Source organism: Pseudochaenichthys georgianus, chromosome 22 (assembly GCF_902827115.2).
Source record: "Pseudochaenichthys georgianus chromosome 22, fPseGeo1.2, whole genome shotgun sequence".
Taxonomy (NCBI): domain Eukaryota; kingdom Metazoa; phylum Chordata; class Actinopteri; order Perciformes; family Channichthyidae; genus Pseudochaenichthys; species Pseudochaenichthys georgianus.
In genome coordinates this window covers 24,986,869-25,008,388 of record NC_047524.1, presented here as the reverse complement: position 1 = coordinate 25,008,388, position 21,520 = coordinate 24,986,869, and the positions used below count along the sequence as shown (strand labels likewise).

General features: G+C 44.3%; 2 protein-coding genes across 6 annotated transcripts in view; one reads left to right on the top strand and one right to left on the bottom strand.

Moving 5' to 3' along the window:
• The window catches only part of LOC117468193 (CAP-Gly domain-containing linker protein 4), a 55,238-nt gene that overhangs the window by 33,213 nt on the left and 505 nt on the right, over window positions 1–21,520 (top strand). For 2 of the 5 annotated variants that reach the window (XM_034112215.1, XM_034112216.2), the window contains 3 exons: window positions 2,011–2,069; window positions 2,291–2,369; window positions 2,671–5,266. The exons of 1 other annotated variant lie outside the window; for it this stretch is intronic. In XM_034112215.1, the coding sequence (XP_033968106.1) occupies window positions 2,011–2,069; window positions 2,291–2,369; window positions 2,671–3,037 (505 nt within the window). In that variant the 3' untranslated portion in view covers window positions 3,038–5,266. Of the gene's footprint in view, window positions 1–2,010; window positions 2,070–2,290; window positions 5,267–21,520 lie in introns of those variants that run through there. 2 more of the 5 variants (XM_034112217.1, XM_034112218.1) reach the window with 2 other exon arrangements.
• The window catches only part of LOC117468194 (ALK tyrosine kinase receptor-like), a 547,997-nt gene continuing 544,413 nt past the window's right edge, over window positions 17,937–21,520 (bottom strand). Inside the window, 2 exon segments of the mRNA XM_034112221.2 lie at window positions 17,937–20,517; window positions 21,130–21,220. Of these exon segments, the coding sequence (XP_033968112.1) occupies window positions 19,465–20,517; window positions 21,130–21,220 (1,144 nt within the window). The 3' untranslated portion in view covers window positions 17,937–19,464.

Genomic DNA, 21,520 nt, shown 5'->3' with positions numbered 1-21,520 from the left:
TCTACTTGTAAGATGTTTGGGAAGATGAAGATAAGATGACTTGATGATGACATGATTTGGTTTTAAAAAAGAACTGTAATAATCTGGAGTATTTGTGTCATATATTAAAGTAGATGTTTGATTTTGCACATCGGGAGACATTTAGCAGTTTCCATAGAACTTCCTCAGTCGCACATTGTGAGAGATGAGCTGGATTGGATGACCGTGTCAGTGCCAGAACGTAGGCTGGATCTAGTGTGGACACAGAATCAATTCCTTCTTCTGTGTATGGGAATACTGGGCTGTCGATTGATTCAAAAAGTAACAAGGCTGCTTGGGCAATATTGGAGCGGTATAATGGATATGTAAAACAGCCAATGAAATAACTCTTCAGTTGGTATGTTCCTTTCCTGTTAATCACTCTGAGATGTTGGCCTCCATTAGCTGCGGTCAGCTGGACTGACGCAAAGCATCTCGGTAAGGAAGACTGAACGGCTTCTGAAACTCTTGTGGGGCCATGAACATTATTTTCCCAAAAGGATATTCCCTTACTTGGTGTTTGGATGATAACAGAGAAGCATGCTTCACATTTCTATTGGTACCCCGTCTACGTGTTTCATAAAGAAAAGCATCTTGAGGTTTTGGTTAAAACAAATCAGAACTCACTTAACAGCATAAAGGTGCTCTTCAGCCTCAATACCTAAATACAATCCTCTATTGATGGCGTTTTATTTTCCCTCTTATGACAACACAATACAATCTCTGTTAGATACTGCTGAGTGATGCATTTAAAACCCCATGAGGTCCTTTAACCTCTGACGCGGAGCCTCGTCTGTAGAGGTTTAGTTGGTACATTGACCACACGGGCCACATCTTTTAGCATTGCATGACCGTTTGAATTGTTTCTTTAGTACTAAATATCCTTTGAATCTTTCATCCAAAAAGCGTATGAAAGGATTTTGCCAACTTCTTAACATAACCTACATTTAGACGGTGGTGTTTCTTCACACGCAGTAGACAGTCAACTCTTCTCTTTTCACTCATAGTTCTTTATTACATCTGCAACGTATGTGATGCAAACTTAGGAACCCCTGCCACATGGCGGCTCCCATGTTGCCCTGCTCGGTTAGTGCACGCACCGAGGCAACGGCCTCAATATAATAACAGATGGGAGTGCCAAGGTAGCTACTTATGGAGATCGTTTAATCCCCGGGATATGGAGCCCGTCGTCTCGCATGCAGATTCTCGAGCCACCACGTTATCCACTGCCAGCAGGCATTGTTTTGTATTTGCGTCACGCTCTCTGCAGGAGGATAGAGGCGGGTCCCCTTCTTATTGGCTGGCACACTAACAGCAGCCTGCCTCCGTGTACAATGTGTGTCAGAGCTGAACTGAAAGCTCTCAGTTTGAGAAGCTGTTGACGTCTTCAATACTGATGAACAGTGTTAAAGGGGAGAGAGGTCCTTCAGATTGGACACATTCCACCTTTATACGTTACCCAGCTGTAATTAGTCTCTGCACCTTGCTCTTCTGCATGTGCTTTGTCTCCTCTTCCTATCTGTTTATTGCACTGCTTTTTTTTCTCACCATAAAAGTTCCTTTGGAAAAGACTTGCCTGTGCCGTCGCCGATACAAGTCCTTCTCCTCACTTCCTTTTGTTCTAATTAACCCCGGGGCAGATACTGTGCCTCTAATGGAGAACTCTCATTCTCTCCATCCAGCAACTTGTTTCTCCTTCTCTTGTTTCCTCTTGTCAGATATCACGACCCAGGAAAACAAGCCGCTTTTCTTATGCCCCCCCCCACCTTTTTGGATTCATGCCACACTTCGAATGGCTTTCAGAACTCCCCGCTGCTATAATAAAGAGGGGGGGCCGTCAGCTTGTTCATTTGTAAACTCACTTACAGATTTGTGGTGGTAAACGATGGGTATTCCAAACATGTTGCTCCTCAGCCGATGCTACACTTAGCTTGCTCAGTAGGTTGAGAAGGCCTAATGTTCAGAGACACATCACTCTCCCTCTCTCCTCAGGATCCATGGATCTGTTGACTGCCTGTCGGAGCTCTCCTCCTCGCGCAATCCTTTCAGCGGTGAGACTTCTACCTTTATAGCAAGCGTCTACTGAAATGTATTTGAAATGTCATGGCAATGATTATGCTGCGAGTGCATTATGCTGCGAGTGCATTATGCTGCGAGTGCATTATGCTGCGAGTGCATTATGCTGCGAGTGCATTATGCTGCGAGTGCCCGTGAAGCGGCTCTGATGCAGGAATGTGTGTGGGAGGACTTGACTCTTGTGATTGCCTTGCAGGGACGATCCGTCGCACTTTCAGCACATCATCGGCCATCGCTGCCTCCAAGGAGACGAGCCGGAGGAGTCCTGTCACCAGGTGTGGCTCTTTTCTGCACAGCCCTCTCTTTCCACCCTCATCTTCATTGCAGGCAGCGGCACAATCAATACCGATGAGACGCAGCGGTGTTAGTCAGCAAAGGTTCCTCTTTTAAATGGCCAATAGATGATGGTGGTTAGAACGAGAGAGGCATTAAGATCAATCATGCAGACATCAAGCTGCCATCCATCTCATACTTACCTGAAGACATCCTCTCACACTGACGGCATACCTTTACTCATACATCTTTTTTGCTGTATTTTTTCCTGTGCTGCCAAAATTCATCTTAAAAACCAACAAGACATCGCTCTCACCGCCGGCGCTGGAGTTCACTGAGTGGGGCTGTTCCCGGGAGCGCACCAGGGTCCGCCCCCCCGCTGGGCTCCGCTGCCCCGCCTGCCTCCGGGCAGGTCTGCCTCCACGTGGGCATGCAGGTCCTGCTCACCAGCGCCAACGACATGGCCTCCATCCGCTACCTGGGCCCTGCGGACTTCGCCCCGGGGCTCTGGCTGGGCCTGGAGCTGCGCAGCCCCAAGGGGAAGAACGACGGCTCTGTGGGGGGGCGGAGCTACTTCAGCTGTCGGCCCGGGCACGGGGTGCTGGTCCGGCCCAGCCGCGTCACCTACAGGGGCCTCAACGGGGCCCGCCTGGTGGACCAAGACAGCTAAGGACTGTGGGAAGGGGTTCTTTCATTTAAAGAAGTTTTGTCTCTCCTTTTATGATCTTCTATTCAATGCAAAACATATAGGTTTAAGCGTCTTTAATATGCATTACATATACATTGCATATTTCTCATTTACATAGTTATTCCTTTACATTACTTTACATTACAGGTCACTTAGACGCTTGTATCCAAAGTGACTGACACAGGAGCAGTCTGGGGAAGTGGACACAACATGCTGACTGCAGTGGGACGTTCTCTCCACTGATCCAAGATCAGCACCTATCCACTGAGCCACAGCCTCTTTCAGAGGAGTTGTAAGTTACAGCAATAAAACTACCTATTAAGAGTTCAATGTAAAAATACTCAATTCAATTTGGGCACAAATATGAAGTAAAGAAAGCACTTTATGAAATGAACTATACATTGTTATTAGAATGAGTCAGGGCAGGATGCTAGGGGGGAAGTCTGAATAAGACGTACAACACTGCACTACTTTGAATCTGATTGCACTGAGAAAGAATATCAGTGACGGATCCGAATGAGATTAGGCGGAGGTTTGGATGTGCACACATGGAAAGTGTTTCTAATACCCAAAGCTCATTTTGATCACATGCAGTAGGATCATTTAGATAATGGTAATGTAGCTTACTCTCCAACAAAGGGTGCATGTGTCTGTGATTATGTGCGCATCTGTGTGTGCATGTGTGTATTCATTCAGAGCACTTTGAAGCCAGAGAGATGATTGATTCTTCCCGGGGCATCAGCCTGCAGGTAATTGATGGAAGTTGAGTCAAATCTGGATTTTCTAGTTTATGAATCAATGTGAATGAAACGGGATTTAATTAAGACGCAACCTCCACCTGCCACAGACCTTACAGCAGGGCTGCGGTAGGCACTAGGCAGGAGTCTTTGCCCTTAGGTCTGATACCAGGAAGCTGGAACATCTTAAAGGGAGAGTTGCTATTCAACTGTATTTGCTACAAATGAACCGGGAAAAAGAACAAAGTCTATCAACCTCAATGAATCATATCAATATTGGAAAATCTGTTTCAGAGATGGAGAAAATATTCATTGCTAAGGTTTAATTGAGTAACATTTACCAGAGGTTTACAGCTGCAGCTCATCAGTAACCAGATCCATGTTGAACCCTAGAGGACCAAAGTAACCAGGACAGTTATTATCATAGACCTGCTGCTTTGAAATGGCACCAGGATAGCAATCAGAGGATTAGGTATGAATGACTGGGTCGGGGGGGGGGGGAGGTGCAGGACGAGGGCTTTATTTTAAAATTCGGAAGCTTTTTGTTTTTGTTTCCAGAAGACGGTCTTCTCAGATTTAGCCCTACATCAATGATGGTTATATTGGACTACTGGCAGCATTATCCTACCAACTGCTCCTTTGGCTCTGATTGGTTGTGGTAAGCAGCAGGCTGCTGACATTGTAGAGGAAGTGATGTCATATAATGATACAAGTCATTGAGTTGGAAACACATTTGGAGATTGAAAGTCCGTCGGGCTGAATTTCTTTAAAAAGTGAAGTTGGAAAGATCTGAATGTGTTTAAGCCCGACAGCTTTTTACTGCAGTATGATATGTTCCACATGTTGAAGACCCCATTTCAGAGCAGGGGTATACATGTTTTTGACGGTTGATTAAAGCAGCTCGACACAGGATATACGCAATCATCGTGCTGGCTGTCGGAGCCTCTCTGCAGAGAGCAAGCCATCGATTGGGCATGTGGAAAACAGGCCCACTGTTCAGCAACACACTCGTGTACCACCCAATTAAAGTGCAGGCCCCAACAAGAGGAGCAGCATCTCCAATGGCCTGCTCATTGATCCGTCTGCCGGGCAGAGATCAGAGCGATGTAATGCATTTCTGAGATGCTCTTGAGATATTTCAACCCCACAGAAAGCTCATTTGCATAAGGGCCATCCCTGGGTCACTACTGTGGCATTCGTAAGAGTTTCAAATCTCAGCTTCAGAAAAACTCGCATATTTTTGGTGTATCTGCAATCCCGATTGTATTACAGCATGAGTACTTTCAGATTCCACTGGTGTGTATGCCCGTGTGTTGGCGCTGTGTTCCTGTGGGTAATGGGTTGTTGTTTTTCATAACATTCCTGATATTTGAATCTGAAGTGTGTGAGGGGGATTTGGTCTGATGCATTTTTCATGTTGTGGAAAATAACAGTATTTGTAAAAACTAAAATAAAAGACTCTATTCTAATTTGACTTCTTATCTCTGTGACTCTATTTGTTCTCTGGCTCTGGGCCTTTTATCGAGTGTGGTTGTGCTAATGAAAAAGAGATTTTTCTTGACTTCCTTGGACTGTCCATAAAGTGCAGAGGAGTGTTGCCTTCAGGGAATGAAAATGAAATCGCACAAGCACTTTGAAATGGTTACACGTCTGTTACCATCGGATTCCACCGGGGCTCGTCTCAGCCAAAGCACCAACAGCGTGCTGCCATTGTTCGCTTTCTGCTAGCCCGGCACACAGTCAAGCTGCAGTGTGGGTGACACAATCTATTATGCCATGATCGTGGAATAAGTAGATGTTTGAGTGGTTGCTTTTAAATGGTTTTCTTTGCCTATTGTTCTTTTTGTAGTCCAAACAGGAGAAAGGAAACCAAGGGAAGTAGTGATTGTCCAAACATCTGACCAAGAGATTTATTCAAAGGTGAGATGAAATGAAATGGTAATATCTGGAATAAAAGTAACCAAGTTCAAGTAGACCACTTATCGTACTATAACTCAGTGGTTTGCCAGCACTTGGAGACAATTTGTTCAACTTGAGATGTAAAAAGAGCCACTGAGAATAAACACCCTTTTATATATAACGACTGCAAAGCTTGCTTTGCCAGGGAGAATAAACTGTATGTGTCCTTAATGGGTTCAGAAGGGGAGGAGGAGGCGGGGGAGCTGCCACAATGATGTCAGATTGCTTATTTAAATTACAACTTTCCAACTTTTAAATAGTACTCGCGTCATAATAATTGCGATTGGATAGTTCTTCTGAAGGCTCGGATGCATCCCTCTTGGCAGTAATACAGAAGTGTCTGAAACGTAAATAACCATGTGTTGCTGGAGGAGCCCAGAGTCTGTGTTTGCATACTAAGCGCAGTGTTTCCAGTCTGTCGGGCTCCACCAAAGCTGGACCTCGTCACTGGTGCTGTCATTTCCATTGGCCGGCTGTCAACATGCAGGGGGAGACGAGAGTCCTGTTCGGTAACCTCAGGACTGCATCCCTCTTTTGTCTTCTGGATGTCATGTTACCACCGTGCACCTCTTGGTGGTATGTGTTTGAATTGAGGGGCAGCAATGATGGAGTATAAAATATATAGATTTCATTCTAGACACGTCTCCCTGAGGCTCTTGGAGGGCTGCTGTGAAGCTCAATATGGGCAGCTCCAGCCTTCTCCATCTTGGCAGTGCAAATTCTAAATGGGCCAATAGGTGAAGAGCGGTGGAGCTGAGGCGGGCTAAGGGGATGCAGCAGCAGAGCACATGGCTAGCTTGTTAATACCTGAGACAGTATTAACCTGTTAAAATGGTGCCCCTTAATTAAGTATACATTTAATCCTTAATATAATTCAAAGAGATGATTTGTATAAAAACTCACACCTGTGCAGTTGTCATGAACAAATAAATTGGCTATCAAGACCAAAACGGTTTTATACCAGGCTTTACATTTTTATGTCCTGCTTAAAGCTAGGCATGTTGACATGAGGGTCTCCCTAGGAAGTGAGCCGCATTTTGAAGCAATCTTAGTGGCCAAACGGTCGCACTACAGCTTCCCTGTCGGTTTGGACGTCATTGGGCCCAAAAATACTTTTTCAAATTGACCTCCATTGGGAAAGAGAAGTCTGAAAATCAATGAATAACGTATTTTTAACTTAATGAATTACACAGTTCGTATTTACGTCATTAGGGTTTAAAAGTTGTAAAATGCGCTAAAAGCCAAATCCAGAGTTATTTCCCCTCTCCTTTCGTTTGACTGAGTGGAGATGGGTCGTTACAATGCGGACTGGATGCCAATTAAAGCTAACGGCAAATGTGAACGCTCTAAGGGCCCAGATAAGAGTGCTTTTGCTCCCGACGGCAAACCATTTTGGCTTCATGCGCCACAGAACAACTGTCTTAAGAGTGAACGGGGTGCTGTGCTGTGTCCGGTTCTCTTTACCTCTTTCGAATGCATGGTTGGCTCGCTTTCTGAGCCATTCTCAAGGGGCCATTCAAAGTACTGCAGGGGTTGGCCCTTCCGTGTTAATTATTTTGCTCCCGAGTTTGTCGCTTGGCAACAAGGTGGATTTCAAGTCATCTGCTGGAACAAATTTGGAAGTACTGTAAAGTTCTCTTTATAATTAGGTTTTGTATTAGTTGTTTGAAATCATTTTCCTATGTTTTATATATACGTAAGAGCTACTGGCAGCAGGACCTGGATAACCGGCTTCTACCTTTTATGGAGTTTACAATGCTCTAAAGTTGTTTGTGAAATTCAGACATGTTGCTTACTGAGATCAGAAGTGGTTGTGTACTGGAACACCTTTCATTGAGAGGTGTTTCTAATGTTTTTGTCCTTCACATTGACATCCTGAGGAGACTATTAGAAACAGTTGAATACATTCAGCTCAATTTAACACCATCTTCATCAATGCTAAACTTATACAAAAACTGAACATCATAGTCATCTCCGAGGTCGCCTTCATGGCAGAACAGTGGGATTGGATTGCATTAGACAGTATAGTGCTTAAAGCTACCTTTTTTAGTCGGTAGTAGTGACTCATCACGTTGTGAATACCCCATGTATGTGATTCTTAGAGAAAGCAGTGCAGAAGAAAGAGGCTCACATACTGTGTTTCATTATTGTTGCTGATCAGGGCTGGTTCTAGTTTTTTGGGGGCCCTATGCAAGATGCTGTTTGGGAGCCCTAGTTTTGACTACAATGGGGGGGATTCCGAAGCCTTTAAAGGTCCCATGTCATGGCCATTTCCACTGATCATAATTCCATTGTTGAGGTCTACTAGAATAGATTTATATTGTGCAATTTTCCAAAATCACTTTGGTTTCTCAAACAGCATCTCTGTAAACTACGTGTATTCACTGAATTTCACTCTGCCTTTAACGGCTCGTTGTAGCTCCAATAGCTCCAGCCCCCACTCTCCCTGTGAGCACAGTGTGCTCTGATTGGTTGGGACGTTGTGAATCGAGCTGAGCTCCGTGGAGGTGTGGTTTCCTTGTTTAGCGATGCACAGCGAAACACAGCCAAACTCACCCTGAGCACACATGGGACCTTTAAGATGATCTGTGGAGATGCATCAATCTGTTACACTTTAATAGGAAAACAGGCTAATTTCACGAAAACCAAGCAATTGAAAAGTACAAAAAATGATATTAAAAAGGTAAACAATAAGGCTCCTCTATGTCAATAAATGCAAGAGATGCAGCATTTTCTCAGCTGTCAGCCCAACGATGATTTGGACTTTATTACCCCAAAAACCCAAGCCACAGCTTTGCTATCATTGCAGTTTAGTCGTGTTTATATCCTACATTGGATTTGTAAGCATATAATGCTTCACCGAACACTCACAGGAGGGGGCTTGGCTGTCTGCAAATAAAGATGGCTCATTTTAATTCTCCCCAAATATATTGAGGCTGAACCTGCACTTTGAATTCTCTGCTCCCATAATAATCTTGGCGATCTTGTTAAAATTGTGAATGCAGAATTAAAAATAATATGTAACTGGTTTGCAGTTAATAAATTATCCCTTAATGTGGCCAAAACAAATCACATGTTATTCAATACAAAGTCTGAGAGTAGAAATGACTGCATTATACGGATTTGCAATACCGAGATAGAAAAAGTTGGTGCATGTACATTTTTAGGACTGCTTGTTGAAGAAAAACTCAATTGGAAGCACTATATAAATTATGTACAGACTAAACTGTCAAAAACAATAGGTATTTTGTATCATATTAAGAACATTCTTGAAGAAAATATACTCTTTATAACAGTCTATTTCTCCCTTAGCTTTAATACTGCTCCGAAATATGGGGAAACACGTACTCAACAAATCTACAAAAAATAATAACATCCCAAAAAAAAGTATTACGAATAGTCTGTGGTGTTGGTAAATATGAACACACAACTCCCATATTTTAAAAAAACTCAATCTATTAAAATGTGTTGAGATAGTACAGCTTAAAACAGTACTGATTATGCACAACATTTTCCATAAGAAAATGCCTAATAACATTCAAAAGCAGTTCCAAACCACAGCGTGAACATATGAATGTCACTTGAAAATAAGTCTTCACAATGTTTATATGCAATTATGCATATATTATTATTATTATTATTCATTTGCCAAGTGCATGTGTACCTATGTATATATTTATACATAGTATTTTAATTTCCAAAAAAAGATAGTTGAAACTGCTATTGACATGTGCAGAAAATGACCCTATATCTAGTTTTCGTATATATATACAGTATGACCCTATATCTAGTTTTCGTATATATATATATATATATATATATATATATATGCTTTTATTGTTTTCCTGCCCTAACTTTTATTTAATTTGTTCTCCTGTTTTCTTAAATTTGTTGTACTCCTTCATTTTTATACATTTTTGACGCAATAATGCCGCTGTATTAGGATGATGCACGGGATGGCTACTTTCCACAAGCTATGCTTCAGCCCTCCCGCTTCTACTAATTCTGTTCATATTTGTGTGTATGAATTAAACTTTTTTTGTTTTTGGGATGAATAAAAAAAAACCGTTCAGTTTGGGGGCCCCCTAGTGGCCCTAGCGCCCCCGCATAGTCCGCAAACAGGAAGAAACGGCCCTGTTGCTGATAGTGTGAGGGCTTAAGTAAAAGGCGTGTATATGTTAATGAATGCACTGAAAGCAGCTCGCAGAGAGCTCCACTGGATGAGCAAAGTTGTGAGATACAATGAAGCCTCGTAGTTCAGACTCTCATGGTGACGTATGCATTATCACAACTTTGCTGTCTGAAAATCATAGCAGCAAAAATACCATGCTTTCTTTGGATATAACTTCTGGAATAATGGTTAGACAGTCTAACCATTATTCCAGAAGAAAAGAGCAACACAGGGAAGTCTAACTTAGACTTCCCTGTGTTGCTCTTCTTTCTGTTTGGCTACCCTGAGTCTTGTATTAGAATGGTTTGATATCGGTGGTATAAATGATGTGAAGTAGAAACAAAGCTCAGACACATTGCACCACAGTGTGCTGAGTGCTTAGCTGCATCATCAGCACTCTGAGAGCGGAGATCCCCGATGGGAGACAAATGATCTCAGTGAGACTTTAGAGGAAGACTCCAGTGCTTTCTGACATGATGGAGAGCGGCACAGACACAGCTGGTGCCCGAGGAATACAGTTTGCTATCGCTAGCACATCCTGGCAGCTGCACAAACCTCTACGTGTAGCGCCAACATGTTTACAATACAGGGATAATCCTGCTGGGGTCTCCATTCACCCTGTCACGGCTTATGTGCAATAATGACCAGCTCACTGTACATAATCCTCCTAACTGCTTTACCAAAGTGAGCTGTCATGGCTTGACTGAAATATTGATTTTAAATGAGTATATAACTATCTTATTCCAATGATTAGAAGGAAGAAAACAATAAATGTAGTATATCATATTCTCTATAATCTAAACAAGCATGTTACATAGTCTCTAATTCAAACCACTTCCAATGACCACTGGCCATGTTTTTCTCTGCTACAGCGAGAAAGATGATCCAGGGTTTCATCTTTCCCTCTCCTCCTCCCCAGCATACTAATCTGCAGTGCAGCAGCTTGAGACTTTCTTTCTGGAGATCAGCAGCTTTCTCCCCGCAGATTCTTTCACACACACATACGGTATTGGGCCGAGGGCGACACCGTACTTCCGGTATCCGCCATTTTACGCGAGGTGCAAGCAGGCCGAGGGTTTAGCCGTACACAGTCTAGGTGTTGCTAAGCTTCCTGTACTGAATATCATAGTCTATTGCCATAATCAATATCTAGTCAACTCTAAAATACCACATATATGCAATGGCATGATAGTATTATTGTGACAAGTGGGGTATTCACCTGGTGTTTCCAGAAATTAGACGTAGATGCAGCCAAAATCAACGAAGGCCACTTTCGAGGGTCGTTTTTCCATACATCTGCAGGCAGTCTGTAAGGGCAATCCGACAACCCACACAGCTCTAGTTTACGCTGGTAACGACCTCGAGCACACCCCTCAAGGCCAGAGATGTCATCCAAAGACATGCAGCGATTTCTTCGGTCGTTAATTCAGAAAAAAAACCTAGTGCGCTCTGCCTGGCTACGTTAGCTAGCTGTTTATATTTGCACCTCCAGGATATTTGCACCTCCAGGAAAATGGCGTATTTATATATATATATATATATATATATATATATATATATATATATATATATATGGCGCGCGTTGCATTGTGGGTAGCTCGTGACGTCACTGTGTGTGAAAGAATAAGAACGGAAGCAGTTGCATTAACTCCACCTCTCTAAAAATCGTCCAGCTCTCTTTAAAAATGTTGTTTAATTCTAATAAAAAAATTATTATTATTACATTAATCTCTCTTCAAAATCAGCATCCACCTGTAAAAAAAGACAATGTCCATCTTTAATTAAAGAACATTGTCCACCTTTGTTAAAAACAAATCTTAAAAAAAACCTTTTCTGATTCTAATCAAAAACATTGCATACTTCTAATAAAAATACATCGTCCACCTCTCCTGAAAATGTTCCTCCTCTTTTGAAATACATCCTCCATCTCCATTCAAAGTCACCGTCCACCTGATAAACTCATTCCCCAGCACTCTTAGGACAGCCTGGCCATGGGGCTGCCGAGGCATGTATCTTTGTTCCCACGATGCAGGTCATCTTTTATCAACCCAACTTCAGAATGTTTCTGAAGTGTGTTCACTTGTGTTTTATAAACGTCATCGTCCTCCTCCCCTATCTGTTGCAGTGACTGAGGTTCCATACAGCGAGGGGGTGGATATTCCACAGCCAGCAGAGCAGCTAGCTAGCAGAGCAGCTGATGTTTACAGTCGTCTGAACAGGTTCCAGTGTGAGGATTCAAGGCAGGAGAGCAATCTCTGGAAACATCATTCTGGGATGGCGACACTTGCTGAATGTCAGTGGAAAGCAGTCGGCCATCTTTCTAAGCCTGTTTGATCTCCTCATGAATGTCTATAGAGACGTGCTCGCCTCTTGGCCTTTTGTTCGCACATTCTCTTCTGTACTCTCTCACAGGCTATCTCACAGCTGCTGATTGAGCCATTGCACTGTCTCTGTAGATTTGCTTTTATCACATTTGTTTTCTGTCTGTGTTTTTCTTCTTCTTTTTTATTATAGTTTGTTTCTTATCTTCTACCTGTAAGGGGCAATAGAGTCAAACATTGAAAAGGAAAAGGAAGGCTCCTCGGCAGTAAATCAAATCTGCCGTGCAACATGGGTAGTTTACATAGGAGCCTCAAACTGTTTTAATCTACCACATACAGCTAGCTGAAACCATGAAGAGAAAATATATTTACACATCTTTTTATCAGAGATGTCAAATGTACGGTCTGCATGACTGTGAGGCGCGTCTCAATATGTAAACACTAAAAGCAAGTTCCGGTGATTGATGTTGTGATCGCTTCATTATCAAACCCAGCAGATGCTTTGTCTCCTGTAGGAGCGGCATGAGGTCAATATCAGAGGTTAATGGTAACGTGTAAAATCAGGAGGACTACAATCATCCTGATTAAACAGTCTGGTCTGCCTCATTTGTAACAAATACAGACCATAACTAATGGCCGCTTGATTCTGATTTCTCTATGTTGGCTCAAGGAGCTGGAATCTGTCAAATAATACACTAGAGACTGTACCGTGTAAAGGAGGCCATCTGTCAGGGAGACTATTGTTTCACCTTCCATTATCTGAATGGTTTTTTTTTTTAGGAGTGGGATGGATCTAAATAATGAATGCTAGTGATTTTAAAGGCATTATGCCGCTCTGAATAGCTGTTGTACAGGAGTCACCCCCCTCCATTACCACTATAGCTTTTACCAAAACCACTTTATGTCAACAATTGTTTGTGTTGCCAATAACTTTTAACCCTCCTATTGTCTTAGTCCCCCCCCCCCCCTTACTTTGGTGTTGGCGGTCACATTTGACCGGTCCTGTTTGAACTGCTATTACATTGACACAAAAACCATTAATCATTACCAAATGTCATTTAACACCCTTTCAAACTGTAAATATTGTATCAGACTACTGGTATACATGAACAACTGCAGTAAATATACAAAGAATAGACACTGAACATGTATTGCGTGTGCCAGGTGTGATCCATGTGGGGGGGGTGGGCACATAAGAGCGGGAAATGTGTCATTGTTCTGCTTGTGTTTGCCAGGTGTGATCCATGTGGGGGGATGGGCACATAAGAGCGGACAATGTATCACATTGTTCTGTGTGTGTTTGTGTTTGCCAGGTGTGATTCACATGGGGGGATTGGACCATGGATTGAACACATCTAGAGTGTGTGCGTGTGTCATACTTGCAGTGGCGGCCGGCCCATAGGGGCGCTAGGGGCGCTGCCCCACCTCTTCCCACATACAAAAAAAAATATGTAATTTAAAAAAAATATATAAAAAAATATATATATATTTTATATTTTTATTTTTAATGAACAAGGTAAATATCATACAATTGGTATCACTAAAATGTATAATCTACAATAAAATCTCGTTTAAAATTGTGTTACGATGTCTAAAGTTACTGATAAGTCACCTGTTTCCTGCCTGGCCTTGCCCATGGCATTAGTTTATCATTACGGGGCAGAGCCCCCGAGCGAAACAGCAGGAACCAGCAGGTTGCAAAAGTCTCAATAGTAAACTGTGCCGCCAAAACATAATTTCAGCCAATCAGCGCCGTCAAATATTTTGGTCACGAGGGCGCTCACGTTGGAGCCCACGTTGGAGCCCACGTTGCTTACGTGAGTTGTTTTTTAGACTCGTGAGTGACCAAGGTGACGCAGTAGTTGGATGAGAATGGTGTGCAGGTGGAGTCGGCGGACCTCGGTCCGCACCCAATTCCGTGCAAGAGCTACTCTCCAATCCTTTCGAAAGGAGAAGTTTGGGAGATAAATTGATACTTAAAGACCTTGGACCGGACCAACCCGATTTGTATATATCACAGCAAGCTCGTGAAAAAGACAACGTATCAACAAGGCTTCTCACATGGCTAGCTGGATGCAAACGATGCAAACAGATAAATGCTATCTTTTGTTTCCCATGCTTGCTCTTCAAACAGCCGGGGACAGATACGATCTGTTCAGAAACTAGACAAAAGTTAAACAAGTACAAACCACAGACTGTCTGTGTCATGGAGAATACAGTCGCTGGTTTATTTATGTCTGTATGGGCCGTTGTTGTGAGTGTGGACGGTCGTATATAACCTTAGCTTAGCCAAGCTCCATTCAGAAAACAAGCATTCTAAAAGGTTTTTTGCCTGCCGTCTGTCTGCAGACTTGTCAAAGCATTAATTCATGGTTTTTACTAACCGGTATCAGTATGTTGTTACGTCGGCATCATTTAGAAACGTGTATTACAATTTAATCACGGTAAAATATGTTCATTTTGTTGTAGTTGTAGCTCCCGAGCCAGCGCGTCTTGTTTGAATGATGCGAGTAAACACAGCTGGCAGCCGCGGTGAAACTCGAGCGACTAGAGCGATGCGATAGGAGCGTTTACGGTACGTCCACACAGCAGCTTTTCAAAAATCTTGAAAATCTTGGAGCTGGGCGTGTCTGACAGCTTGGGGATTTTTTGCGAGCAATGCGACCAACAACCAATCACATGAATCTCCCGCCCCCGACATACAAAGCAAAAAACCCCGGGGATTTTATGCGAGCAATATGTATATATATAAACTCCCCAAACAGGCGAAAACCTACCAGTTTCACCCACTGTCTCTGCCACCTCCCTCCATGCCTGGTTCCTCCGGTTTGTATCCCGTTAATAGTTCTGGTCGTAAAGAACCGGGTGATTTGCTACCGTAATTTCTCGTTTGGAATATGAGGAAATGAACTGCGGTCTGGTTCTCCCTGCTTACACGCGGTTTGATTGGCTAGCGCTTCTACTGTCAGATTTGCATAAACGTGTTTGATTGGCTGGCGCTTCCAGCTCAGCTTCAAAAGTTGAACATTGCTCAACTTTTGAATCCTGGAGATCCTGGACATCCTGGAAATCTTCGCTTCGCTCCCCCACAATGCAGTTCGGCGAAAAGCGAGGTAAAGTGACGTCATCCGCATTCAAAGTCAATAGGCAGAGAAGCGTTGGAAGTTTCTTCTGAAGCTGCTGTGTGGACGTACCGTTAGAGCGAAGCGAATATTCGCATCGCGTCCGGTCTGAACGCACCATTAAAGCGAGCTCCGCGCTGCACTGGAAACGCGCCATTACATCACCAGAAGTCCTAATTTAAGGGGTCATTTCTCCCAAAAAATGTTTTACTCACTATATCAACAGCCCCACCAAACATATTTTCCACCAGCCGCCACTGCATACTTGTCAACCCTCCCGATTTTCGCAGGAGACTCCCGATTTCATTGCCCTCTTCCGGTTTCCTCCCAGGGTCATATTTCTCCCGCATTTCTGACATAATCAGATTTACTCAGTTCTGTTTCCACTCTGACTTTAATACAGCTACACCAGGGGTACTCAAATACAAATCTTAAAGGTCCAAAATAAATGTTTCAATAAGACAAAGGTCCATTTATTACGGTCATTCAAACTTTTAAACAATTGCAACAAGATTCTTAACACGAGGTTGCAAAAACAAAAATAATCTGTATGCAGCAGTTTTCATTGTTATTGTGTCTGTGCTTGACCCCTCAGAGTCGCAGTGTACGAGCTGCACAGTTTTGAATAAAGGCAGCTGCACTCTTTTTCATTCAGCATTCCCATTATTGCTTTATAAATGTCTTGCCCCCTTGTGTGTCCACTGAGGTTCGTCAGGCCAACACATCTTCAACAAACTCCCCCTTTGCCTCATCATAAAAACTCACAAACACCAGCAACTGAGCATTGTCAGCGGTGTCAGTGGACTCACCCACAGCTAAGGAAATGCACTGTGCATTTTTTATTCCATCACAAAGCTGATTAATCAAATCACCAGCCAGTATTTATGTTCTTCTGGTTGCTGTGGAATCTGAGAGGGGGATTTGCTTGATTTGACCTGTTATTTCCTCTTTGTGTTTGCCTTCAACATGGTCTCCATCACTTCAGTCATGCATTATTTTATACTCAGTTATGATCCAGTGGAAAGACCTTAGCTACTGGCCTAGTTCAATCAAAGTGGTTACTTTCTGTTGGCTGGGCAGTGTAGTTTTACACACCGTCTTATTTGACTTTCTCAGGACATACAAGTTTTTTGGGGGCAGACCCCCTCAAAGAAACAAATATATTTACACACGTAAGGTCATCATCTTAATAGTGTTGTATGCTCATCCGTGAGCAGAGCATCAAGTTGACGTGTATTACAGCTGAATGCGGCGATTACCATTTTGTTCAGCAAAACGCCTCACAAACTTATTAAGATCAACAGCTTCAGTGCGTTTTGATTCAATGCTGAGTACAGCCAAACTGACAGTCTCTTCTCTGTCAGTGTAGACCGCAAATACCTCATTCCTTCAGTGCTTGGGTCCGAATGCTTCTCGTTTTGCGCCGTCCTGTTCAAATGAAATCGCCGCCAATCATATGTCCACAGTCCACACTCGCGCCAGGACCGGGGGAGGGGTTACATGACGTGCATCTTGTGCTGCATTCACTTGCACTCGGACATTAGAGACTTTCTCTCATAAATGTCCGATGAGCGCTGTTTGCAGTCTATGGACATAGCGGATCATTTTGACTCGTTGCGTTGTGGCGATGTCTCGCAGATAACACAGATAATACAGATAATACATATGAAAAGTATAATTTGCTCAGAGTCCAGAGACAGTTGTGGTTCGGTCCGGATCCGGACGGGAGTCCGTACTTTGAGGATGCCTGAGCTACACCATTGTTTGGTTTCCAGGTAGCGCGTCTCTTTAATAGCGCGCGCAACTGAGGGTGAGTAAAATATATCACAGAAAACAGAACAAGAATCGACAACTCTCCCCTCTGCTCACTCCTTTCCTGTAGTGTGGTATTGAAATGCTCCCGATTTCTGAGGTCTCAAGGTTGGTGTTTGTGTGTGTGTGTTTTTTATCGGATCCGGATGGTTACTAATTCCTTTTCTTTATGGTGGTCATTTTTGACCGGGAACACCATCAAAGTTGACTAAATCATCCAAAATTCAATGAAAGTGGTGATCAGCAATTGTATATGTTCAAATACTACTGTGAAGGATGTCATAAAGCCTTAATGCAATTGAATGTAAAACAAAAAAGTTCTGATTGATGAAAGTAGTACATCGGTCAGATTTGACCCGAAGACAACAGGAGGGTTAAACAACTGCTGTCAGAATATCAATGATGTTGCATTCTACAGCCCTATTACATCAAAGTTAAAGAAGAAAAACACTACTAATTTTACACTAAACTGTGATTGATGGCTGTGTTTCAAGAATGTAATCAGCAGTCGCACTTCCGTTATAATGAATGTGGCCCAGATCCTAAAGAGTGCACACAGACTAACGGTCATTATATAGTAATTTATTCATTTTGGCGAATGTCATCTGAAGGGCAATTTACAGCTTTTAACAGAGCCATAGTACAATACTTTATAATTACAACATTTACAGGTGCAGATTCAGTTTGTCTTTACATCAAACAATGGAGATGAGCTGTGAAGGAACACAATGAATGCACAGAAGACGAAGCAAACAATACTTTTCATTGGCCAAGATTCACCTCGGCCTACAGGAATGCTTTTATCTTGAACCGTCACCAGCGCCATGACGGACACACGGCTGCTCAGCTTCACAGCACACTGACAGGAGGCCAAATACGTGACGCATGTCGTTTAGCGAGACATCAACTCATGGTGCTGTCACACAGATACTGTATGGAACGGATTCAACTGAAGGTACACTTTAAACACAGACACCGTGTGTGGAAGTCACGTGTGGAGCAGTAGCAGTTCGTATCCAAACGCTTCACTCAGACTCGTTTGTATTCCAAAACAGCCGTCCTGTGATAGAAAAGATGAAAATATGCAAATGTGGAGACGTAGAGTGCATTGGGATGGCGATTTGAAGGTTAAGATTGATTCAGCGATATCCACTTTGTTTCTATATCTGGACACAAAAGGGGAAAACTTTTTTTTTTTTGTGACAAGAAAGAAATTGATAAAAGGTTACTGAAAAAAAGCGATAAGAAAAGACAACGGTCTCAGAGCACTCTATGAACCAAAGCGACTTGTGAACCAAAGCAGAGTGTTCCAGGAGTCCAAAGGTGAACTCTGAATGCGGCTCCGCTATAATCTGCCGTGTTCTTCTGTCGCTGTGTTTGTGTTCATCCGTCTGCCCCTGAATGAGGTCGCGACCAAGCGGCACACTCCAGTCTCCATATGACTGCATACGAGTATGCAGTCTATGGCCGTGACTCAGCAGTCGTTACACAGCGTTTAGGACACTTAGGGTCGATGTGTTTCTGTTCAATCTCTCCTTTTCTCTTTTTTCCAAAAAGATATCCCTGGGTTTTAAAGTGAAAACCAGTCGATGGAAAATGAATTTGTTTGGATTTGAGGAAAGCGTGTTTATGAATAATGTATAGAGCCACTTCCAAATAATAAATAAACAAATGAATAAATAAACAAGCAGGCAAGCAAACACCAACAAACACATTTTTCCCCAGTAGTTTTCTTTTTCGTATAAACGTCTGGTAATCCAGAGTCTGATCGTTGAAAAATAGTCTGATACGAGTTATTGAGCACACTGCTGCTCTCCAAAAGCGTGTGGTCGGGGTCAGTGTGAGGGGGGGCACCGGTTGCTGCAGCCGGAGACAACACTGCTTCAGTCAGACGGGTCACTAAAGTCTGACTGAAAGTTTGAAGTTTGGCAAAATATAGAGATTTGAACCCTCCTAATAATCCATTCTCACAGCAGAGACATCCTCTGAGGAACACGAGCTCCTGCTCTCTCTCCACGTGCGTCTCACTCACTCGTGATCCCTCCAGCATTGAAAAAATACATTTTTTGAATTCTTAAAACTAGCATTTGCTCTACATTCTGCATCCTGTTGTTTCTATTTCTCTGCTGTGCTTACATCCGACGGGGATCCGAACACAGCTCTAGGTTCTGAGGCTCTATCCAGATGCTCAGCCACGCCTGGAGGGAGGAACCAACATGGTGGGACGGTAGGGGGTGTAAAAGGGTCTCTGTCTGTACAGTGTGGAAAAAGAGTACAGGCATGTGGGCTAAAGCACGGTGGCGTTGTGGCCCTCCATCCTGGGCAGCCGGGGGTCCTGTACTGTCCCCATGGTAACCAGGAGCGGACGGCTATCCTCGGACAAACCCGAGCGACCCAGGGTCACTGAAGCCCCCCTCTGGTGGGCGGAGGCCATGGAGAGGCCCTGCTGGGGCTGGGGGGCCGCAGGGGGGTTAGGGAGCACGGCCTCCAGCGGCAGGCCCTGCTCCTGGTAGCCATAGCCGATGTTCCCACAGGGGAACCGCCTCAGTCTGTAGAGGGGGACCGGGGGCAGCGCGGCCGAATCTAAGAGCAGAGGGGACTGGGCAGCGGGAGGGGGGGGCGGGGGCAGCAGAGGCCTGCAGAGACCCTGCTGCTGCTGCTGCTGTTGGTGGTGCAGCATCTGCAGGTGGTGCTGCTGGAGCTGCTGCTGCTGGAGCTGCTGCTGGTGCTGCTGCTGGTGCTGCAGCCCCAGGGCCCCCGCCACCTCAGCCACGGTCCGGCCCACATGCTCCTGCCCCTCCCCCGGGACCCTGCCGCTGCCCTCTCCTGCAGCCCCCACACCCCCCTGCCTCTGCTGCTGCTGCTGCTGCTGCTTCCTCTGCTGCAGGAACCAGGACCCGTAGGTGGGGTTCCACAGGGTGGTGCTATTCCCGTTGGGGCCCTCCTTCTCCTGCGGCTGACCCTGGGTGAACGCCAGGTTGATGTGCCCCCCCTCAGGGCCGTGCTGGAGGGGGATGTGCGGGCCCTTGGCAGTGAGCGTAGAGGCGGCTGTGGAGGTGACTGTGTTGCTGGTTGTCATGGCGATCTGCGTGTGAGGCTGCTGGTGAAGGTAGGGGGGGGGCGACGTCTGTGCTTTAGCCTCCAATGCTGCGCTCGTCTCTGCGCTGTGCTCCCCCCGTCTCAGGGGGTCTCCTGTAGGATAGGAGGGAGGGGGCTGCTGGACCTCCCCATCATGCACCGGGGCGTTCACCAGCACCGTCGGAGCCGAGGGGTCCCGCTCCTCCTCTTCTGGGACAGGTCCATACTCTACAGGCAGCGGCATGGTCACCACGTCAGGGTCCTAAAGAGGGGGATATCAGAGGCTAAGGTGAGAGATCTATAATAATAAAGCGTCAGTGTGCTGCTGGTGAACTATCACTCTTCTTAGTTTGCCCATAGCTGCTGTATGTACCCAGGCTCAAAGTCTCCCATGTGATGCACCACTCTGAATACATTTCAGGTGTTGAATAGAGAGAAAGTGAACCGCGTCTTTTTATTGTCCTAAAAAAGCAACATTTCAAGATGCATGACATCTTCTTCAGACCGGTCATTAACACCTAGCTAGCTAGTTAGCTCAGTAGTTCCAGTTAGCTGGTGGACTGTTGAAGTGTAAAGCAGCATGCTCTTTAGTGCTCTCCCTCTGAAACGGGAGCTTATCATAAGGGTCCTGAGTCTCCACAGGTAGACTCCTACACAGCTGATATTTGATATGTTCAATGTAATTGTGACTCCCAAAGTGGGGTAAGATTGATCAGTAACACTAAATAGATTAACAACAAGTCATCTTTGAATTCAGAAACATGTTTTGATGAAGCTCCTTAAGCACCTATCTTGGGTTATCCTTTACAGAACTCCGATACAGGCTTGGAGTAATACGTAAAGATAGAGATCCCACAGTGCTCTGATTGGTTACCTGCAGGCAGTAGTCTATTCTCTCCAGGATGGTGGAGAAGTTGGGCCTGTCTTCAGGCTGATGCTGCCAGCTCTGAGTCATGATGCGGTATCTGAAGAAACACACAGGGACAAGAACACATGCTGAAGAAGAAGATAAACTAACCCTGGAACATACTCATCAGAGAAGTGAACAAATAACTAAGAAACATTTTCGTGGAACTGAAAAGGCAGATTGCAACAGGATATAAGGATATCTGGAAAGCTGCAGGTATGAAATCACCGAGAGGCTAAGGTGTGGCTCCAATATGTATATTGGAGAGCCAGGAAATGTGTGTGTGCATCTGCCCGTATAGCTTTGATAATAGAGTTGGCAGCAGAGGCGGTGTCTGAAGGGAAAAATACAGTCTGAT